This window comes from Muscardinus avellanarius, assembly GCF_963383645.1.
Source record: "Muscardinus avellanarius genome assembly, chromosome: 13".
Lineage (NCBI taxonomy): Eukaryota > Metazoa > Chordata > Mammalia > Rodentia > Gliridae > Muscardinus > Muscardinus avellanarius.
Genome location: NC_137799.1, coordinates 22649444 through 22670691, shown reverse-complemented (window position 1 = coordinate 22670691; position 21248 = coordinate 22649444). Strand labels below are relative to the sequence as shown.

Genomic DNA, 21248 nt, shown 5'->3' with positions numbered 1-21248 from the left:
CAAAGAAACTTTTAGAAAGCATCTCTTGTACAACCTCCATTTTGTTGGTTATTTAAAGGATGTACTTTCATGTATTAAAGAGTACTTCTTGACTTCTTGTCAAAGTAACTGAAAAAAATCTCTTTAACAGGCAGTCCTAAACATAAGCCTTTTTTTCTTATTACCCATTTGCTAAGAGTAAAATCATACTATAAAAACTGGGCTTTAAAGAATTGTTTCAAGCCAGATATGGTAGTGCACACTTGTAATCTCAGTACTTGGGAGGCAGAGACCGGAGGATCACGGTTCTCAGACATCCTCAGCTGCTTAGTGAGGCCCTCTTTCAAAGTAAAGAATAAAAAATAGGGCTGGGGGTATAGCTCAGAGGTAGAATGCCCCTGGGTTCCATGCCCAGCACCAAAAAAAAAGTTTCATTGGGCATGGTGGCACATGGGAGGCTGAGGCAGGAAGATTGCAGGTTTGCAGCCAGCCTTAGCAACTTGTGAGGCCCTCCGTAACTTAGACCTTGTTTCAAAATGAAGAATAAAAAGTAGGGCTGGGGTGTAGCTCAGGTAGAATGCCCCTAGTTGAATCCCCAATACCACAAAGGGAAAAAAATTGTTTTCTATAGTTAAGCATTTCCCAAACCCTAGCTATTGGTCCAAAGAGGTCCCTTTTTTGTTTTTGGCTACAACAGATAATTCCAGGCATGGATTATTCCAATTTTCGCCTCTAATAGGCACTCTGATAACTTGTAGGGACGGTTGGCCGGTGGGCCATTCTGCCAGTGCGCCGTATCTGGGCTCCCTGGTTCTTACTCACCTTCCCACCCCCAGTATACATCCTTTAGACAGTAAAGTCACACAGAAAGAGGAATTTGGAAGAAAATATTGCATGTAGAGGATAATTACACATGGGCCTATATGCTGGCTCCCCTTGAATGTTCAAAGTCCTTTTCATTTACTGTTTCAGAGAGGTTGTGGATGGCTTTGTCGGGCTCTGTTCTGCAAATTATGAATATGTAGTGTGCTATGGAACTAAACATTTTTAAAATATTTCTCTTGTAACCAAATAGTTGCATTTTCTGTTTAGTTGTTAAGCCTTTGAATTCTTAGGTTTACCCTTTGATGGGCACTTCACCTTTGTTTAGTAATCTGTTCAATGAGAGCCGGGCCTGGTGGCGCACGCTTGTAATCCCCGCGCTTGGGAGGCTAGACAGGAGGATCGCACAGGTTCACAGCCAGCCTCAGCTGCTTAGTGAGGCTCTCAGCAACTTAGTGAGACCCTGTTTCCAAATAAAATATAAAATAGGTCTGGAGGTGTAGCTTGGAGGTAGAAGGCCCTGGGTTCCATCCCCAGTACCACACACAAAAAAAGTTTCTATGAAAAGTTACTATTTTTCATCACCATTTTATGGTGTGTATAAAATGATAGACATTGATATACTACCATGCAACTTGAATATAATGTGCTAACAAAGATTGTGAGATTCTCAGGTTTAGGTTTTACACTTGTCTTTTTATTTGTACTTTGGTTGCTGTTCCAGGAGATAGCAGTTGAATTAAAACGTTTTATTCAACCCTTTGGCAGAACAAACATTTCTTCAAATGTTGTTAAGAAAGTAGTTAGCAGAGAGGCACAAGCCAGATACAGCATTTCATGAAAATGAGGAGATGACTTCGTGGCCACTGCTTAACAGAACACTCACTCTCACCTATACAGTGCTCCGGGACATTCAGACATCTTAACCCTCAGATCGCATGAGTTTGTTAGTCCTGTTATGGGCAAAACTGAGGATCAGAGATGTAACATGTTCTAAGTTGCCCAGTTAGTAAGTGGTGGAACCTGACTGTTCATTTGTTTTTTTGTTTGTTTATTTATTTGTGTGTGGTGCTGGGGGTGGAACCCAGGGGCTTTTCTACCTCTGGGCTATACTCCCATCCCTATTTGATATTTTATTTGGAAACAGGGTCTCACTGAGTTGCTGAGAGCCTCACTAAGTAGCTGAGGCTGGCTTCGAACCTGTGCGATCCTCCTGTCTCAGCCTCCCAAGCTCTGGGATTATAAGTGTGCGTCACCACACCCAGCTCTGACTGATCATTTGTGACCTTAGAGATTTCACAGGGTTCTGTTGAGTGTGTCAGCCACACTGGTTATAAGAACAGGATGGCCAGCATGGCCCGTTTCCTCTATTACAGCTTTTTAACTACTACACCTAGTGTACTATCCTGTTGATGAGTCACTTCATCTCAGACTTCGTGCTGAATGGCATTAATTCTCCCACTCGGGCTTCATGAACTTTTGGGGAGCCTGTTTTGTTAGTGTTCAACAGGTTCCATTGCATTTTGGTATTCTGTTGTGTGAAGCCATCTTAAGCATGGCAGCAAGTCTCTGCCCAAAGTGTCCCACATGTTTCCAAATGCCTTGTAAGGCAGGGCTGGTGGCCACATGCTTGTAATCCCAGTACTTGGAAGGCTGAGATGGGAAGATCACAGGTTCACAGCCAGCCTCAGCATTTAATGAGGCCCACTGCAACTTATTGAGACCTTGTTTCAAGATAAAAAACCAGAGCCCTGTGTGGTGGCACATGCTTGTAATCCCAGCCTTTGGGAGGCTGAAACAGGATCACAGTTCGCAGGCAGCCTAGTGAGGCCCTTTGCAGCGCAATAAGGCCCTGTTTCAAATTTTAAAAATAAAAAATTGGGCTGAGGATGTAGCTTGGAGGTAGAATGTCCCTGGGTTCCATCCCCAGTACTGAGAAAGAAAAAAAAAAAGATAAAAAATGAAATAGGGCTGAGTATAGCTCAGAGATAGAATGTCCTTAGGTTCAATCCCCAGTACCAGAAAAAAAAAAAAAAAGCCCTGTAAGAGGACAGGACTGCCCTAAGGTGAATGTAGTTCTAAAAGATAAGGCACTACAATATGCCAGACATGGTATCGCAGGCCTGGAATCCCAGTACTTAGCAGCCTGAGACAGGAAGACTGCAGGTTTGTGGCCAGCAGTGTGCAGTAACTTAGTAAGACCCTGTTTAAAAATGAAAAAATAGGTCTGGGATATAGCTCAGAGGAAGAAACCCCTACACACACACACACACACACACACACACACACACACACACACACACAAACACATTTAATAGTATATCATTCCCTACCCAAAATACCTGAAACCTGTGTCTTCCTTGGATGGTGTATCTACCATTCCAGGAATAGAATTCTGTTCTGAGTAAAAGGCTTGGCCGTTTACTAGCTGGGTGACTTTGAACAAGGTGGTGGAATTTGCAGACCTGGGTTTCAGCAGTCAAATGGGGATGGGAGAGAGGCAGCTACTCAGACCAGTGGCCCTAGTGTAGAGAGAGATGCTCCTTCCTGACCTTCCCCAGCTCCTCTCTGCTGTCCCAAGTGACCTTGGCTTGTCCCTCGTAGAGAACAGGGTGAGGTCCTTGCCTTACCTGCCACAAAGTGAGGGGGCAAAGGTGTGTGGAGAAGTGAAGTCAGCGGGGAGAGGCTGAGCCGCAGCTCCGGTGCAATTATCTTTGATGGCTCCAATGGAGAGGCGGTTGCTAGTCCCTGGTGGGTAGGTAGGCAGTTTTCCAGTGTTGTAATGGAGAATTGTTCTTCACATTGGAGCTTTAAAATCTTTGGTTTTGCTAAATGCAAAATATACATATATCTTGGCTGTGTGTGTGTGTGTGTGTGTGTGTGTGTGTGTGTGTGTGGTACTGGGGGTTGAACCCAGGGGCTTTCCTACCTCCGGGCTATACTCCCAGACCTATTTTATACTTTATTTGGAAACAGAGTCTCAGTTGCTGACAGCCTCACTCAGTAGTTGAGGCTGGCTTCGAACCTGTGCGATCCTCCTGTCTCGGCCTCCCAAGTGTGGGGATTACAAGCGTGCGCCACCACACCTGACCTGTCTTGGCTATTTTGGATTATCTTGAACATTAAGAGCCCTAAAGGACTTACAGAAATGGCTCCTTTAAACTAAACATTAAAGCAAATAAAACCTACCCAAGTTTTGGCCTCTGATGGCTAATTCCACAAACCAAAAAAAGTTTAAATCATATTTACATAATTGTGATGGTATACGAGCCACTCTGGAACTCAGGAAGCCACAATCGGGAGTTTAGACAATGCAAGGCGGCAATATCAAGCCTGCGCATCCAAATTCTAATTCCTTGGTTCCTGAATTCTATCAGGTAAAACTAGGGTTTCCCTTTCTGCTGTGGCCTGGCATGGGAGCAAGGCTTTGCCTCTGTCTAGGGTTTTGGTCTTACTTCTTGAGGCCAGAAATACAATACTTGTAGGAGAGAGACAGAGCTTTCCCCCATACTGTCTACTCGGCCTCTGCACCTACAGGAGAAATAAAAATCTATCCCTCCAAATCCCAGGTTCTAATTCTACTCATCCTGGCTTTCACCTGACTCTTATCTCCTAACACTCCATACAGTTCATGCTGTCAAGAGGTCTTATAGAAGCAGCCAGGCATGGTGGTGCACACTTACGACCCTAGTACTCAGGAGGCTGAGACAGAAGATCGCACTGTTGAGGACAGCCTCAACAATATGGTGAAGCTTTCAGCAACCCAGTAAGACCCTGTTCCTAAACAAACAAAATTTAAAAAAATTAAAAGGGCCAAGGGTGTAGTTCAGAGGTAGAATGCCCCTGGACTCAATCCCCAGTAACACGCATGCACACATACACACACACACACACACACACACTGGGGTGACCGTCCCCTCGCTGCCACTAGGGGCCATCTGCCACCCATGGGTAATGTTACCCTCCTCTAGTGCACTCGGCGCCTGCCCAGTTGGTGGTTTAGAATGAAAAACTGAATGAATGAAAACACAGATCATTTTACTGGAACTGGTGGAAATACATCCTAAGAGAAAGCTGAAAAGGGGAGACAAGCACATTTGCCCACAATTTTTTTTTAAACCTTTGAAAAAAAAAAGTACAGAGTCCGAAGCAGCTCCAGTAAGGAACGCAACTTGCTTTTGGTACCAGTCGGGTCCCTGCATAACAGCGTCCAGCCCTTTGGCACGGCTTGTGTGTGGCTCTGCAGCCACAGACCCGCCCTCTGCCCTCCGTGGCCCCACGGTTTGCCCTCAGAGGTCTCCCTGGCCTCAGCCCTGCAGCTTCTTTTCCTCTCTCATAGAAGGGGCCCCCTGTGGTCCCAGAAGCAAACACAGCCTAACTGACCCCTGGGTTGTAAACTGAGCTGTACTGGGATGGAGGACAGCGCACGGTGAGGCTCTGAAGCCCCATCCCCAGCAGCAACAGAAAGGCCTGGTGCCTTGTCGGGGAGCACAGTGTTCACCCCACACCCCAAAGAAACTGCTTGGTCCAAAAGATGGAGAAGATGAGCAGCAGGGTGAGGCTGAGGATGACAGCCATCAGGTAGGCGAAGATGCGGAACTGGGGGTGGCGGAGGCACTCCCTGGGAGAGTAATGGCTGGGGGTGGCCGTGGGCCTGGTGGCCGGGCCCGCGTCGGGGGGAGGCCCAGTGTGGCTCCCGGGCTCCAGGCCCAGGTCCAGGGTGTAGACCTGCGGCTGGCGCAGGAAGTAGCGACTCTTGGGCTGGTCCTTGAGGCAGAGCTGGCGGCCCTCCAGGATGACGTGGTGGGGCTCCAGGCGGAGCAGGGTCAGCATGGCGGTGTCCGTGGGCAGGTCGGTGACAGGCTGCCCTGAGGCCAGCACAGTAGGCTGGCGACAGAGGGGGCACAGCAAGCGGCGCCGGGCTGGAGTCACCAGGCTGAGGTGAGCCAGGCACTCCACGCAGAAGGAGTGGCAGCAGTCCAGCACTTTTGGGGTGTGGAACGTGTTGTTGAAGGGGTTCCAGCAGACAGGGCACTCGGCCTCAAGCTCCCGGCCCTGCGGCTCAGCCATCCTCAGGACACACGCTGGATGGTCTCACAGGGACGTCCTGGTCAAGAGAACAGGGACAAAGGTACACCCCTGGAGCTCTGTCCCTGAGCTTGGCCCCGGCTCAGAATTCTGGGGATGTTAAAAGGTGTCACCTATAGCCGGGCGCGGTGTCACACGCCTGTAATCCCCGCGCTTGGGAGGCTGAGACAGGAGGATCGCACAGGTTCGAAGCCAGCCTCAACTATTTAGTGAGGCTCTCAGCAACTTAGTGAGACCCTGTTTCCAAATAAAGTATAAAAATAGGTCTGGGAGTGTAGCCCGAAGGTAGAAAGCCGCTGGGTTCCACCCCTAGTACCACCAAAAAAGGTGTCACCCACATTCTATGAATGAAGAAATTCAGGTTCAAAAGCATATGGTTCCACATTTCTTGGTTCCAAAGTAACCCAGTTAAGTCTAAAGCTGTGCGGCTTTCCCCTATCCAGGGAAGGCCTGAGCCACTATCCCCCGCCCCTCAATAGCACGGATATGAGCTGGCACTGCAGGGAGCTGCACCTGGCTCTCGAGACACAGAAGACTTCCCTGTGGTCTCTGTGTTGGCCCCTGACTGCCCTGAAGCCAGGGAGGAGGTAAGCCCCTGTCATGGGTTTTTGATTTGGTTTGGTTTGGTTTGGAGGATTGAACCTCAGTGTTCTACCTCTGAGCTACACCCCCAGCCCTATTTTAGTTTTTATTTTGAAACAAGGTCTCACTGAGTTGCTGAGGCTGGCCTCAAACCTGTTCTCCTCCTAGCTCAGCCTCCCGAGTCCCAGGATGTAAGGCACACATCACCACTCGGGGCTCAACATTGGTTTTTGCTAGAGGACAGATACTTCACTCCCTGCTACTTCAAATTCCTGACCAGGGGAGAGACGAGCTTTGTTAATTCCTTGGTCTGTCTGTCCAGTGGGGACAAATGCCAGGCCCTCTTTCTCCCCTCTCCTTGATCTAGAAGCCTGAGCCTCCAGAGCTGCCCAGTCCAGTCCTGAGCTAGGGAGAACACCCCCGGGAGGGCTTTTCTTCTTGACCTGGGAGCCTGGGGAGGCTCCCTAGCCAGCAACCCAGATAGCCCTCCTGCAGTCTCCTCCCAGTACGCAGCCTCCCCTGGCTGCTCCTCCCCGCTCTGTCCCTGGAACCCATCAGGGCACCCACCTGGGCTCCTGCGGGCTGTAGGGGGATCAGACAGACACTCTACAGGCTGGCCGCTCAGGTCTCTCCCTCTTCTGACTCCACAAGGCTTTGGGAAGCTGCCTCCTCACCACCATCCCTGGAGCCATCTCCATGGCAGCAGGCCCGCAGCACCTGGGGCTGCCAGGTGACCCAGGCTGCAGCCTCTGGATTGCACCTGCCTGGAGCCAAGGCCAGAGAGCACCAATGGCGGCTGGAGGTGGGGCACCGGTTCCCCCATAGGCACCTGGGGCGTGGCAACCCATTGAACCTGGAGGCTATGGGTGGTTCTTTCCAGCATTGAAATCTTGCCTGGAAAGGGTGGTGACTTACTCTGTCTAGATTGTAGGGAAGGTAAAGCAAATCTTCTAGGCAAGTCTCTCCTGGGCCCTCATTTCTAAAATTGCTGAACCTTCTCCTCCTCAGAGGTGGGCTCTTAAAGAGAAAAAAAAAGAGAGACCCTTGGTAGATGGAAACTTGGGTCTCTGTGCATGACCAGTCATGCTTGTCTCTGGTCAGATGAACAAAACCCCAGCATATGCTTGTACCAGATCAACTAGAACACAAGCACAATCAATTTAAATGTCACCAGACTCAAAGACTTCTACAATGTGCCCACAAGTGATGTGTGTCTAGGCTGCTACCCAGGGAGTAACATTCTGAAGCCCAACTACCAAATGATTGGCTTCCGGTCTGATGTTCAAAGCAGCAGCCCTGAGAACCTTCTCATTTCTTCCCAGGAAAAGCAAATATAAATAGCAGAGAGCTCGGCTCGGGGTGTGTCCCTTGTCTTCTCTGAGAGGCTCGGGGCGCCTGCACCCTGCCTTTTGGATTTGCTCTGAAATAAACCTTTGCAGCTGGGTGCGATGGTGCGGGCCTATGATGCCAGTACTCGGGAGGCTGATACAGGGAGATCGCAGGTTTGGGGCCAGCCTCAGCAACTTAGTGAGACTCTTTCAAAATTTAAAAATAAAATAAAGTGCTGGAGGTGTAGCTTGGAGGTAGAACTGCCCTGGTTTCAATTTCCAGTACCAAAATAAATAAATAAATAAATAAATAAATAAATCTTGTGGCTTGCTATTTTTTTTTTAAATTAGAGATTGAACCCAGGGACATTCTAACTCTAGGCTATACTCCCAGCCCTATTTTAGTTTTTGTTTTGTTTTGTTTGTAATACTGGGGGTAGAACCCAGGGGCTTTTCTACCTTCAGGCTATATTCCCAGACCTATTTTATACTTTATTTGGAAACAGCGTCTCACTGAGTTGCTGAGAGCCTCACTCAGTAGCTGAGGCTGGCTTCGAACCTGTGCGATCCTCCTGTGTCAGCCTGATGAGCGCAGGGATTACAAGCGTGAGCCACCACGCCTGGCTATTTTATTTTATTTTGAAACAGTCTCCCTAGGTTGCTGAGGGCCTCACTGAGCTGCTCAGGCTGACCTCAAACCTGCAATCTCCTGTCTCCGCCTCCCTAGTGCTGGGATCACAGGTGTGTGCCATCATGCCCGGCTTGTGCCTTGCTTTTGATGCATCCTGGAATTCTCATTAGTGGGAAAGTCAAGAAGCCGCCTTCCCTGCACCTTTTTTTTTTTTTTTTTTTTCGGTACTGGGGATGGAACCCAGGGACACTGCACCTCTGAGCTACATACCCAGCCCTATTTTTTAGTCTTTTTGTTTTTTGAAACAGAGTCTCACTGAGTTGTGAAGGCTCTTGCTAAGTAGCTGAGGCTATCTGTGAACCGCGAATCCCCAGTGTCCACCTCCCAAATGCTGGGCTTACAAGTAATGCGCCACTACACAGGCTTCCCGGCAAAATCACCTACTCTGCAGCCTAAAGGCTCTGGTTTCAGACTCGCGAGTCCTTTTCATCCTCTTCTGATCCTGTATGTGCCTAAGTAGCTGGGCGAACTGCCTCAAGCTTTGTTCTTAGAACGCTGACGGCGCTGAGATCGTAGAGTCATCCTATTATCTTTGAGGACGTAAAAGGGGGTAATAGAAAGGGAGGAGTCCCCAGTTCAACCAGAAACACCTGGCTTATGTCTATTTCTCATATTGGCCACTTAAGTTATTTGAAAAGTTGAGCTTCTCCAGCATTCGGGAGGCTGAGACTGGAGGACCGTGGTTTGCGGACAGCCTCAGCTATTTAGTGAGGCCCTGCGCAACTTAGTGAGACCCTGTTTCAAAATAAAGAATAAAAAATAGGGCAGGGGGTGTAGCTCAGAGGTCAATGTCCCTGGGTTCCATCTCTAGACCCGAAAAAAAAAAAAAAGAATAGAAAAAAAAAAGTTGAGCTTCTAAGGAGGAAAAATAAAAGTTTACAAACCACTTCCCTATCCTAAACACTTTGCAGAGGAGAACATGAAGCCACTCACCCAAAGTCACCCAGCTAGTTATGGAGATGCTGGGACGCAGGCCTTGGATTCCGAGTCCACCACCAGGCTGCTTCATAGAGACAAGACACCACGTCCATTGGGTCCACCTGCTGGATGTGTGCTCTTAGCCAGATGGGAAGTGTTTGCCTTTTATCAGGAATTTTGTGGCCATAAGATGCTCATGGCAGGAATCCAGGAACTATGCAAAGCGAGAGTGGGACTAGTAAGTCTCTCTTGGATTCTCCATATGACATCATCTACCCCGTCCAATCTGAGACCTGGAGCAAAACCTGCTTACACACTTGCCCACTGCTCCCTGGTTTTGTTCTAGAATCTGTCACTGCTCCAAAAAGAAAGGGAGATGGCAGAGCCCTAGCCAACGTGCAGTTGCGTTACCAGGGACCTGTGCCTGTGATTTAGCCAGTGCATTGTTCTCTCAATCAGCAGTTACTGAAGCCCGGCATGGTGGCGCACGCTTATAATCCCAGCATTCGGGAGGCTGAGGTGGGAGGATCGTGGTTCATGGACAGCCTCAGCTACTTCGTGAGGCACTCCGTAACTTAGTGAGACCCTGTTTCAAAATAAAGAATAAAAAATAGGGGGTATAGCTCGGAGGTCAAATGCCCCTGGGTTCCACCCCCAGACCTGCAAAAATAAAATAAAATAAAGAATAAGCCGGGCTTGTAATCCCAGCATTCGGGAGGTTGAGACCGGAGGGTCACAGTTCATGGACAGCCTCGGTCCTCTGCAACTTAGTGAGACCCTGTTTCAAAATAAAGAATAAAAAATAGGGCAGGGTGTGTATCTTGGAGGTGAAATACCCCTTGGTTCCATCCCCATATTGGCAAAAAAGTAATAAATAAATAAAAATTTAAAAAATAAAGAATAGCCGGGCGTGGTGGCGCACGCTTGTAATCCCCGCGCTTGGGAGGCGGAGACAGGAGGATCGCGCAGGTTCGAAGCCAGCCGTGCTGGCGTAAGAGACCCTGTTTCAAAAAATATAAAATAGGTCTGGGAGTGTAGCCCGGAGGAAGAAGGGCTTCCAGGAACCCCAGTACCACCAAAAAATAAAGAAAGAAAGAAAGAAAGAAAGAAAGAAAGAAAGAAAGAAAGAAAGAAAGAAAGAAAGAATAAAAAATAGGGCAGGGGTGTAGCTCGGAGGTCAAATGCCCCTGGGTTCCACCCCCAGACCCGCAAGCAAAACAAAACAAAACAAAACAAAAAAACCAGTTATTGAGCTGTTGAGCCCTTCCTACATGCCAGGTCCTGTGCTAGGCGCTGGGTAGATGAGGGTGAACAAATCGACATCATCTCTGACCTCATGACAGCGGAGGCTGGTGAGGCCCACACATTTGATGAGCAATGGGCAATGAAGGAAAATGAAGGAATGCAAAGCTTTTACAGCCAAGCGTGGTGGTTTTGTAATCCCAGCTACTCGGTTGGGAGGCTGAGACAAGAGGACTGCAAGTTCAAGGCCAGCCTGGGCAACTAAGCAAGACCCTTTCTCAAAATAAAAAGGGGTAGGGATGTAGCTAGGGGGTAGAGCACTTACCTAGTGTGTGCAGGGAAAGCTGTGCTCAACCGGCAGTACCGCGCATGTGCACACACACACACACACACACACACACGCGCGCACGCGCGCACACACACACACACACACACACACACACACGTGCATAATTTTAAGGAATGCTATAAAGGTTAAAAAAGTAAATGGGGATTGAGATGGATGATTTCCCCAGAGAGGTAATACCAAAGACGTGAGAGAAGGAAGATAAGAATCCTACCATGCAAAGCGCAAGGAGAACACGCCACGCCCAGGGAACAGCCCGCGTGGGGCCCTGGGCGGGTCCTTCCTCTGTGAGGAGGCGGAAAGTGCTCAGGGGATGCCGGGGGGCGAGGTCGGACCTGCAAGCTCAGAAACTATTCCAGGGGACAGAGTGTAACCTCATCACTGATCCTACTGCCATTTTATTTTACTTGATTTTATCTTACTTTTTTTGCCATATTGGGAATTGAGCCCAGGGGGCATTCTACCTCTGAGCTACACTCCCAGCCCTATTTATTTGTTTGTTTGTTTGTTTGCAGTATTTGGGATGGAACCCAGGGGCATTCTACCTCCAAGCTACACCCCCTAGCCCTATTTTTTATTTATTATTATTTTTTTATTGGCACATTGTAATCATACATCCCATTGGAATACAAGACTTGAGAGGATATACAAGCACACATCATCCAATTAGCCCTCATCCGGTCCCCATCCCATTCCCTCCCCCTCCCTCATCCCATGCTTGATTGGTGATTATCTTTGATACATTTGTTTACATACCTCCTGAGTTTTAAAGAGGCTCCATCCTCCCCCATCCCATCCCCTCTAATTGGTCACCTTATTTTTTTATTTATTATTATTATTATTATTATTATTATTATTATTATTATTGGTGGTACTGGGGTTCCTGGAAGCCCTTCTTCCTCTGGGCTACACTCCCAGACCTATTTTATATTTTTTGAAACAGGGTCTCTTACGCCAGCACGGCTGGCTTCGAACCTGCGCGATCCTCCTGTCTCCGCCTCCCAAGCGCGGGGATTACAAGCGTGTGCCACCACGCCCGGCTTTATTTTTTATTTTGAAACAGGGTCTCACTGAGTTGCAAAGGGCCTCACTAAGTAGCTGCGGTTATCCACGAACCGCGATCTTCCTGTCTCGGCCTCCCAAGTACTGGGATTACAAGTGTGCACCGCCACCCCGAGCTCCTATTTCTGTTTTAAAAATACCATTCCAGCTGCAGAGCAGAGGACGGACTGAGAGGGACAGGAGCAGAAGCAGAAGTGCAGTTCGGGGCTGCAGCAGAGTGGTGCAGGCATGCCCCGGTGGGGAGCAGGAGTGGCGTAAAAGATGCCTTTGGAGACAGAATCGAAACTAGTGTGTGGCGGCACACACTAGTCATCCCCGCGCTTGGGAGGCGGAGACAGGAGGATCGCGCAGGTTCAAAGCCAGCCGAGCTAGCTTAAGAGACCCTGTTTCCAAATAAGGAAGTATAAAATAGGTCTGGGAGCCTAGCCAGGAGGTAGAAGGGCTTCCAGGAACCCCAGTACCACCATCAAAAAAAAAAAAAAAAAAGCTTGCCAAGAAGCTGCGGACTTCCTGGGAACCAGCTCTGGATTCTGAAATCAAATTGTCAAGACTCAGGAGCCCAGACCCTCTGGTTATGCACACTATAATCTCGGGTGAATTGCATAAATTCTCTGTACCTCAGGTTCCTCTTGGGAAAAGAAAACGGAAGGTAGTAAAAAAAAAGTTTTGGGGGGATGGTACTAGGGATTGAACCCAGAGACATTCTACCTCTGAGCTACATCCCCAGCCCTTTTGATTTGGAAATAGGGTCTCACTAAGTTACTAAGTTGCAGAAGGTCTCACTAAGTTGCTAAGGCTAGCCTGGAACCTGTGGTCCTCATGTCTCAGCCTCCCAAGTACTGGGATCAGAGATGTGTGCCACCAGGCTCAACTAATAGTAGTAAAACTCTTGGGAGAGCACAGCATCCAAAGACTAATTACCAAGTGGCTGGCATTATTATTGCAAATGGATTTGAGAGAAAGGAAGGGTCATGGTTGACTTCAAAACATAAGGAAAATGTTCTGCACTGAGCTTTGAAGAGCCCCTGAATTCTAGCATGCGTCAGAACAGACTTTGATTACTTATCAAGAACCTTAAAGTGTACATAGCCTTGACTCAGCACAACCCCATTATCCATGGAAATAATCAAAGGCCTGTGCAAAGATTTGATTACAGAGATGCTCATGAAGGCACTGGGCTAATGAGGAACAGCAGTCAGCTACCTCTTTATTCAATTAGAGGACGCGGAGGAAGTGAATTCTGCTCTACCCATACGAAGAGACATTCTGCAGCCTTTAAAATTATGTAATAGAACATTTATTAGGATGGAAAGATGCCTATGATATAATGTCGTTAAGTGGAAAAGAACCAGCAATAAAACATCATACAACATAATCCAATTCTCAAGGATATGTGCACAGTGGAAAAACAACCAAATGTCAACAGTGGTTGACATCTCTGGGGCTACAGGTTTTGTTTTGTTCTGTTAACCCTCTTACCTGGAAAATTCTAACTTTATTCCCAGTAAGTTTGTCTTACTACTTGTAAAGATCTCTCTTTTTCCTCCCTGAAATCAGACCTACATTCTCTGAAGTTCCATGGCTAGATCTGTAAAAGGCTGCTCAAGAGGAAGGATGGTTGCTGGGAGTGGTGGCACATGCCCATAATCGTGTGCATGGGTGGCTGAGACAAGAGGATCGCAGGTTCGAGGCCAGCCTTGGCAACATAAAGAAACCCCCTGCAACCTAGTGAGACCGTTTCAAAACAAAATATAAAATAGGGCTGGTAGTGTAGTTCAGAGGTAGAATGCCCTTGGGTTAATCCCTAGTACTACAAAAAAGAAAAGAATAGAAAAGAAAAGAAAACAGAGAAGAGATGGTAACTGTTGCCTGGACCCTCAGGCACCCACTGTGGTTCCAGGCTCAGCTGGGGCAGAGTCCAGTCTCTCCAGGAGACACTGCACCATGTATGACTCCACCTCCCCCAGGTCGGGGGAGCTCAGCCACAGTAAGTGCTAAGCACCACCGCAAAGCGATCCCCTCTGCCTACCAGCAGTCCACCACCAAACAGGAGCTGTCTGCAGCATCACCCCATCATTTTCGACATCAGTATGCCAGAGCTGGAGAACTGGCATCTGTCTGGCTAGCACTTCACAGTTTACACAGGGTCCTGGCCCTGCCGGGGTCTGGTGGTAACACATCTAACTTGTACAGCTGCCTTTTCTCATCTGTTCCCATTTGCATACGCCATTTGATTCTCTTAAGCCACCCTGAGCAGGAGGCAGAATGGGGAGAAAAAAGTGTGCAGGTTTTGAAATCGGGCTCTTGCTGATCTTAATAGCTCAACATCTCTGGACTTCCTTTCCCTTGTAAAAGAGGCTAAGGAGCCTCCGTGCAGGGCTGCTGTGTGGGAGGAGGAATCTTTTAAGTGTCCAACAGAACACAACAGATGTTCAGCACAGAGGTCACTTTTTTTGTCTGTCTGTTTTGTGTTGTGGCACTGGAGATGGCTCCCAGGGGCATTTTACCTCTGACACCTGACAGGCGGGGAGCTGGGCTGCCCAGGGCTTCAGAGCTAAGAGTGGCTAAGGCTGACGGATGCACCCTGCCGGCCTCCCGGACCAGAGTTCACCCTCTGGGCCGTGCTGCCTCCCTAGACTCCAGCCCTTGACCCCTGCCTCTGCCACCCTATGGGGCTCCTTACCTGCTCCTGCAGAGCCTTCGCTGCCACCGCCTCCTCCTCCTCCCTGACTGCAGCCCTGCAGGCCCGTGCTCTCTGCTGTGACTTCTGCAGCAGCTTCCAGGCCGCAGGGGCGGGTCTCATTTGCATGGGCCTCGGCAGCCCCGTCCAGCCCTCCCTGCGGCAGGCTCCCCTTCTCTTCCCTCAGGTGACTTTGGACTGTCTGTGCATACAGGAGACACCTGGGAGTTTTGGTCTCTTGTCTTGTCCTGTGAGTCATGCTTGCTCTTTCTCTGAGGGGTGGAAGTCCGCTCACCTCTGCTGGCTTCTGTTCTGCCAGGGGCTGGGCTCCTGCCATCCTTCTGGACTGAGCTCACCTTCTCTGTGCTGAAGGCAGGGCACCTCTGAAGCCAGTGCTGTCCCTTTGGCCTTCATAGACCCTGCCCTCCTTTAAGTCCCTGAAATGGAAACACAAGTTTCTTTGGCAAAATACAAAACAATCCAGCAAGAAAACAGGGAGAAGCTGTTCATCATAAACCAGAGGAGCCTGGGCTCCGGGAGCCGGACCCCCAGGTCAGGAGAGTCCCTGCTCTGAAGCCACACTCTTCTTACTTGCCACAGAGTCAAGAACATTGGCTCACTTCTCCAAAGCCTCACGTTCCTCTCCTAAAAATAGGATAATAATCTATCCACTTGATCTGCAGATTAAATGAGGGTAACCTATGAGTGGTACTCAGAAGCACAGTAAATGTTAATTTAGTGTTATTCTTATTCTAGTTCATTCAAGCAAATCGTGGGAAAAGGAATGCAAATGGGAGAGGAATACTAAGGGCAGCAGCAGCAGCAGCGGCGGCAGCAGCAGCAGCAGCAGCGGCAGCCTGGCTCTGCCGCCCATTCACCGCCTTCCAAAAGTGTATTCACATGGCCCACCCTGCGTTCTCTCTCATGTTCTTTTAGACTTAATCTCTTTCTTTTTCTTTTCTTTTCTTTTTTTTTCAGAACTGGGGATGGAATCCAGGGGCATTCCGAGCTACACCCCCAGCCCTACTCTTTTTTATTCTTTATTTTGAAACAACATCTCACTAAGTTGCAGAGGTCCTCACTAAGTAGCTGAGGCTGGCCGCGAACCTGTGATCCTCCTGTCTCAGCCTCCCAAATACTGGGATTACAAGTGTGTGCTGCCACACCCAGCTTCTTTTTCTTTTCTTTTTTTTTTTTTTTTTGTCCTTTTATTTGTTTATTTTTATTTTGTTATGGTACTGGGGTTGAACTCAGGGCATTCTACCTCCAAGCTACACCCTCCAGCCATTTTTAATTTTTTCTTTCAGTGAGCAATTTAGGGTCTCAGAAATTGTTGAGAGTCTCCACGTTTCTGAGGCTGTCCTCCGACCTGTGATCCTTCTGTCCCGGCCTCCCAAGTACTGAGATTGCTGGTATGTACCTGGATCTCCTAGACCCTGCCCACCTCTAAGCCCCTGACACAAGTTGCTTTGGCAAAATACAAAACAATGTTCAAAACAATCTTACTTCTTCTAATGATTTTTTTCAATGGCATTTGGAGAATAAACACAAACAAGTAAATATATCTGGTAGGGGATGTAATCAAATGCTAATTTCTCCAAAAAAAATTTTTTTTGAGGAACTGGGTATTAAACCTTGGGCAGTCTACCACTGAGCTATATTCCCGATCTTTTTTATTGTGATAATATTTTGCTAAGTTGTCCAGGATGCCTTTAATTTATGATCTTCCTTCCTGCCTCAGCTTCCCAAATTGCTAGTCTGACTTCCCCATTTGATTTTTTTAAATTAAAAATAAATAATTTTGGTAGTGGGTGTTGAGCCCAGGGCATTTTACCTTGGAGCTCCACTCCCAGCCCTTTTTATTTATTTCTTTATTTTGAAACTGGGTTTCACTAGATTGCTGAGAGTCTTGCTAAATTGCTGGTGCTGACCTCAAACCTGTGACCCTCCTGTCTCAGCCTCCTAAGCATTGGGATTACAGGTATACACCACCATGTCTGGTTTAATTTATTATTATTATTATTGTTGTTGTTGTTGTTGTTGTTAGGTGTGTGTGTGTGTGTGTGTGTGTGTGTGTGTGTGTGTGTGTGTTACTGGGGACTGAACCCAGGGACATTCTACCTCTGAGCTACATACCCAGTCCTATTTTATTTTTTATTTAGAAACAAGGTCTCGCTAAGGAGCCTTGCTAGATTGTCAAGGCTGGCCGTGAACCTGCGATCCTCCTGTCTCAGCCTCCCAACTACTGGGATTACAGGCGTGTGCCACACACCCAGCTCTTAATTATATTTTTGAATAGGTAATACATTCACTTGGTTCAGCATGTGAAAGGTTTCATTTTGCAGTGAAAACTCTTAGAAGTCAAGGTATTATACCATGCTTCTTGTATATCTTTTCAAAGATGTCTTATGTGTGTATAAAATGTCCACAGAAAAATATCTATATTCCTTTTTTTCCTTTAACCCAGATGTACACATTGTATGGGCTATTCTGCACCTTTATTTTTTTCACTTAACAATAACATATATGAAATTTATTCTGTGTTAGGCTTTTCAGTTTTAAAATGTTTCTATCATATTTCACTGAAAGGCTGTTCTACAAATTAATCAGTTCCCTATAAAATTATTCCTTAATTTTAAATATATAAATATTGAGTGAAAAAATAAATGCAAAAATAATTACAGGATTTAAGTTCGCCTAAAATTGTGTGAAAATGAAATTGTGGACTCTGGGATGTTTAAATCTTTAAAGACCTCGAAATCCAGCATGGTGGCACACATCTCTCATCTTAGTACTTGGAAAGCTGAGACAAGACGATGGCAATTTGGAGGCCAGCCTCAGCGACATAGAAAGACCTTCAGCAAGAGGGGTTAGGCCAGTGTCGGGGCCAGCGAGACCAGAATCGGGGCCTCCCACGAGGCAAGGCCGCTGCTTGAGCCAGCGAGGTCTGGATCAGTCCACCGGGTAGCCAGGCCACAACTGGGGCCATCAAGAGTGGGATCGGTATTTGCAACGCAGTATGCACAGAGAAATATCGCAGAAAATTAAAACCAGATGCTTCCCCTAATCAGCAATAACTAGGAGGAAAGGGGCAACAGGAAGTGGTCGAGCTATAGAAAGGACCCTATAGTGAAGCAATTAAGGTGACCAATCAGAGGGTATGGAATAGGGGAGGATGGAGCCTCTTTAAAAAGCAGGAGGTACATAAACAAATGTGTCAAAGTTAATCACCAAACAAGCATGGGATCGAGGGGGGGGAGGGAATGGGATGGGGACTGGATGAGGGCTAATTGGATGATGTGTGCTTGTATATCCTCTCAAGTCTTGTATTCCAATGTGATGTATGATTACAATGCACCAATAAAAATAAATTTAAAAAAAGAAACTAAAAAAAAAAAAAGAAAGACCTTCAGCAACTTAAAGAGAACCTGTTTCAAAATAAAAAGTAGAAAGCGTTGGGGGTATGTCTCAGAAGTAGATTGACCCTGGGTTTAAACCCAGTAACAACAACAACAAAAATTTATCTTAGAAAATAAATTAAATCTGAGTATGGTACACACCTAAAATCCCAGTACTTGGGAGGCTGAGACAAGAGGAGGTCAGCCTCTGGAATTTAGGGAGACTCTGTTTTATTTATTTATTTTGCGGTACTGGGGATGGAACCCAGTGGCATTCTACCTCTGTAGCTACACCTCCAACCCTATTTTTTTTTTTTTTGAAATAGGGTCTCACTGAGTTGCAAAGGGTCTCACTAAGTAGTAGCTGAGGCTATCCTCAAGCCGCGATCCTCCTTTCTCAGCCTCCCAAATGCTGGGATTACAAGTATGCACCACCATGCTTGTAAAGAAGACTCTGTTTTAAAATTTTTTTTTTTTTTTTTTTTTTTTGGTGCTACTGGGGTTCCTGGAAGCCCTTCTACCTCTGGGCTACACTCCCAGACCTATTTTTTTTTTATATTTTTATTTGGAAACAGGGTCTCTTAAGCCAGCGCGGCTGACTTCGAACCTGCGCGATCCTCCTGTCTCCGCCTCCCAAGCGCGGGGATTACAGGCGTGCGCCACCACGCCCGGCTTAAAATTTTTTAAAAAGCCAGGCAAGGTGGCACATGCTTGTAATCCCAGTACTTCGGAGGCTGAGACAGGAGGATTGCAGGTTCGTGGCTAGCCTCAGCTTCTTAGTGAGGCCCTCTTCAATTTATGAGACTCTGTTTCAAAATAAAGAATTAAAAAAAATAGTGCTGGGGTGTAGCTCGGAGGTAGAATGCCCCTAGGTTCAATCTCCAGTTGTGAAAAAAAAAAAAAGAAAAAGAAAATAATAATTTTTTAAAAAAAGTTAAGTTGTAAAGCCGGGCGTGGTGGCACACGCTTGTAATCCCTGCGCTTGGGAGGCTGAGACAGGAGGATCGCGCAGGTTCGAAGCCAGCCTCAGCTGGCGTAAGAGACCCTGTTTCCAAATAAAATATAAAATAGGTCTGGGAGTGTAGCCCGGAGGTAGAAGGCCCCTGGGTTCCATCCTCAGTACCACCAAAAAATAAAAAAATAAAAAATAAAAAATAAAAAAATGGTTCAGGTGTAGCTCAAAAGTAGAATACCTCTGGGTTCAACCTTCAGTACTAAAAAAAAAAAAAAAAAAAAAAAAAGTTAAGTTTGAATTTTCTACAACTCAGAGTCCAGACCTTAAAAGGGAAGCAGGTGGGCCTAAGAAATCAGTGAGCTCAGTGCAAGCAACAAGATAAACATGAAACAAACTGTGGCCCCTTTCCGGGTCACTAATTGTCTAGCGAGTAAGTGCTTCGTCCTAATATCTGCGGGTGGTCAGGGCTATCAGTCTTTTGCAAACAGTGGAAATTTTTTTCTGGGGAGATACCCAGGAGAGATAGGGAGGCATCTCAGGAATCTGAGAGTTAAACTAATTTCCTTCATGCTGGGGGGGGGGCGAGGTCAGCCAGCTGGAAAAGCACCTCGCCTAAGCAGTACCTTGGAACTGGGTGAGCAGTAGTCATGGGACTCCGGGGAGCCGGGCCAAGGTGTGGCCGCGGCGCTGGCCGGCGGGGTTAGCCAGCCAAGACGGCACAGGCCCAGCGGGCAGGTGGACGGGCGGTGAAGGATGGAGAAGAGAAAGGCGGAGATTAAGCCAGGGTTTGATTTGGTCATTGTTGACCGAGCCCTGGCCAAAGGCAGGGGCCGCGCTCCCTGTGGGGGCGCTGTGCGCGGTCATCACAGCGTTTAGGACAGGCTCAGCAATTTAGGTATCACTTGGAGACTGTCAGAAATAAAGAACTCAAGCCCTGTTCAGACCTACTGAGACGGAAATTTTGCATTTTTCTAAGATCCCTGAGTGTAATCCCAGTACTTGGGAGGCTGAGGCAGGTTGGAGGTCAGCCACAGCTATATTAGGAAGACTCTTAGCAACCTAGTGAAATTGTTTTAAAACTAAATATAAACCAGGCGTGGCGGTGCACGCTTGTAATCCCAGCATTCGGGAGGCTGAGACTGGAGGATCACAGTTTGCAGACAGCCTCAGCTACTTAGTGAGGCCCCGTTTCAAAATAAGGAATAAAAAATAGGGCAGGGGAGTGTAGCTTGGAGGTTGAATGCCACTGGGTTCCATTCCCAGACCCACATACACACACACACACACACACACACACACACACACACACACACACACAAACCCCTAAATATATAAAGGGATAGGGATATAGATCCCTGGAAGATTCTGAGATACGGTGAAGTGTGAGGAGAACTGACGTAGGAGAAGTACCACCAACATGTGCTCCTCGACTCCACAGACTATACTCATCCCAGGGGGACCCAAGGACCGGACACCCTGGAAGGGCTGCGTGAGACCCAGCCTGGAATGAACATCCACTCCTCAGCTATAGGCACCGTGAGAATTTACATGGCAAGCCACAATCTCCTTTATGTAAAACCTTTTCATCCAAATACATTTCAGAGTTTTTCATGTTTTAGGAAGGTAATATGCATTTGCCATGTATTAGCTAACAACACTCCCAGAAAGGATCTGAGACAATATTCTGCAGTTTATCATGAATACAGACACCAAAAAGAATAAACACAAGATTGGATCAAGTTTTTGGGCACCAAATTTAATGAAAAAAATTGATTTTCAAAGTGTGGGTATTTTAGAATTGTGGATAAAGGTTTTAGGCTATTTTATTTTATTTTACTTTTAGACCAGGTCAAGTGAATAAAGTTAAAAATACTGATGTGGTACTGCTTTCTAGCCCTTGTTAACCTCAGACTTAGGAGGGACTACAGGATCTAGATTTTTTTTTTTTTTTTTTTTTTTTTGCGGGTCTAGGGATGGAACCCAGGGGCATTCGTCCTCCGAGCTACACCCCCTGCCCTATTTTTTTTTTTATTATTATTCTTTATTTTGAAACCGGGTCTCACTGAGTTGCAGAGGGCCTCACTAAGTAGCTGAGGCTGTCCACAAACCACGATCCTCCGGTCTCAGCCTCCCGAATGCTGGGATTACAAGCGTGGG

At 47.2% G+C, this 21248-nt stretch overlaps 1 protein-coding gene across 1 annotated transcript; it reads right to left on the bottom strand.

The window, feature by feature from the left end:
- Positions 1-5298: 5298 nt before the first annotated feature.
- RNF183 (ring finger protein 183) lies at positions 5299-5871 on the bottom strand (the record flags this gene model as incomplete). Its single annotated transcript, XM_080708501.1, has 1 exon — positions 5299-5871. One exon carries the CDS (start codon positions 5869-5871, stop codon positions 5299-5301), a length of 573 nt encoding a protein of 190 aa, XP_080564627.1.
- Positions 5872-21248: the final 15377 nt, after the last annotated feature.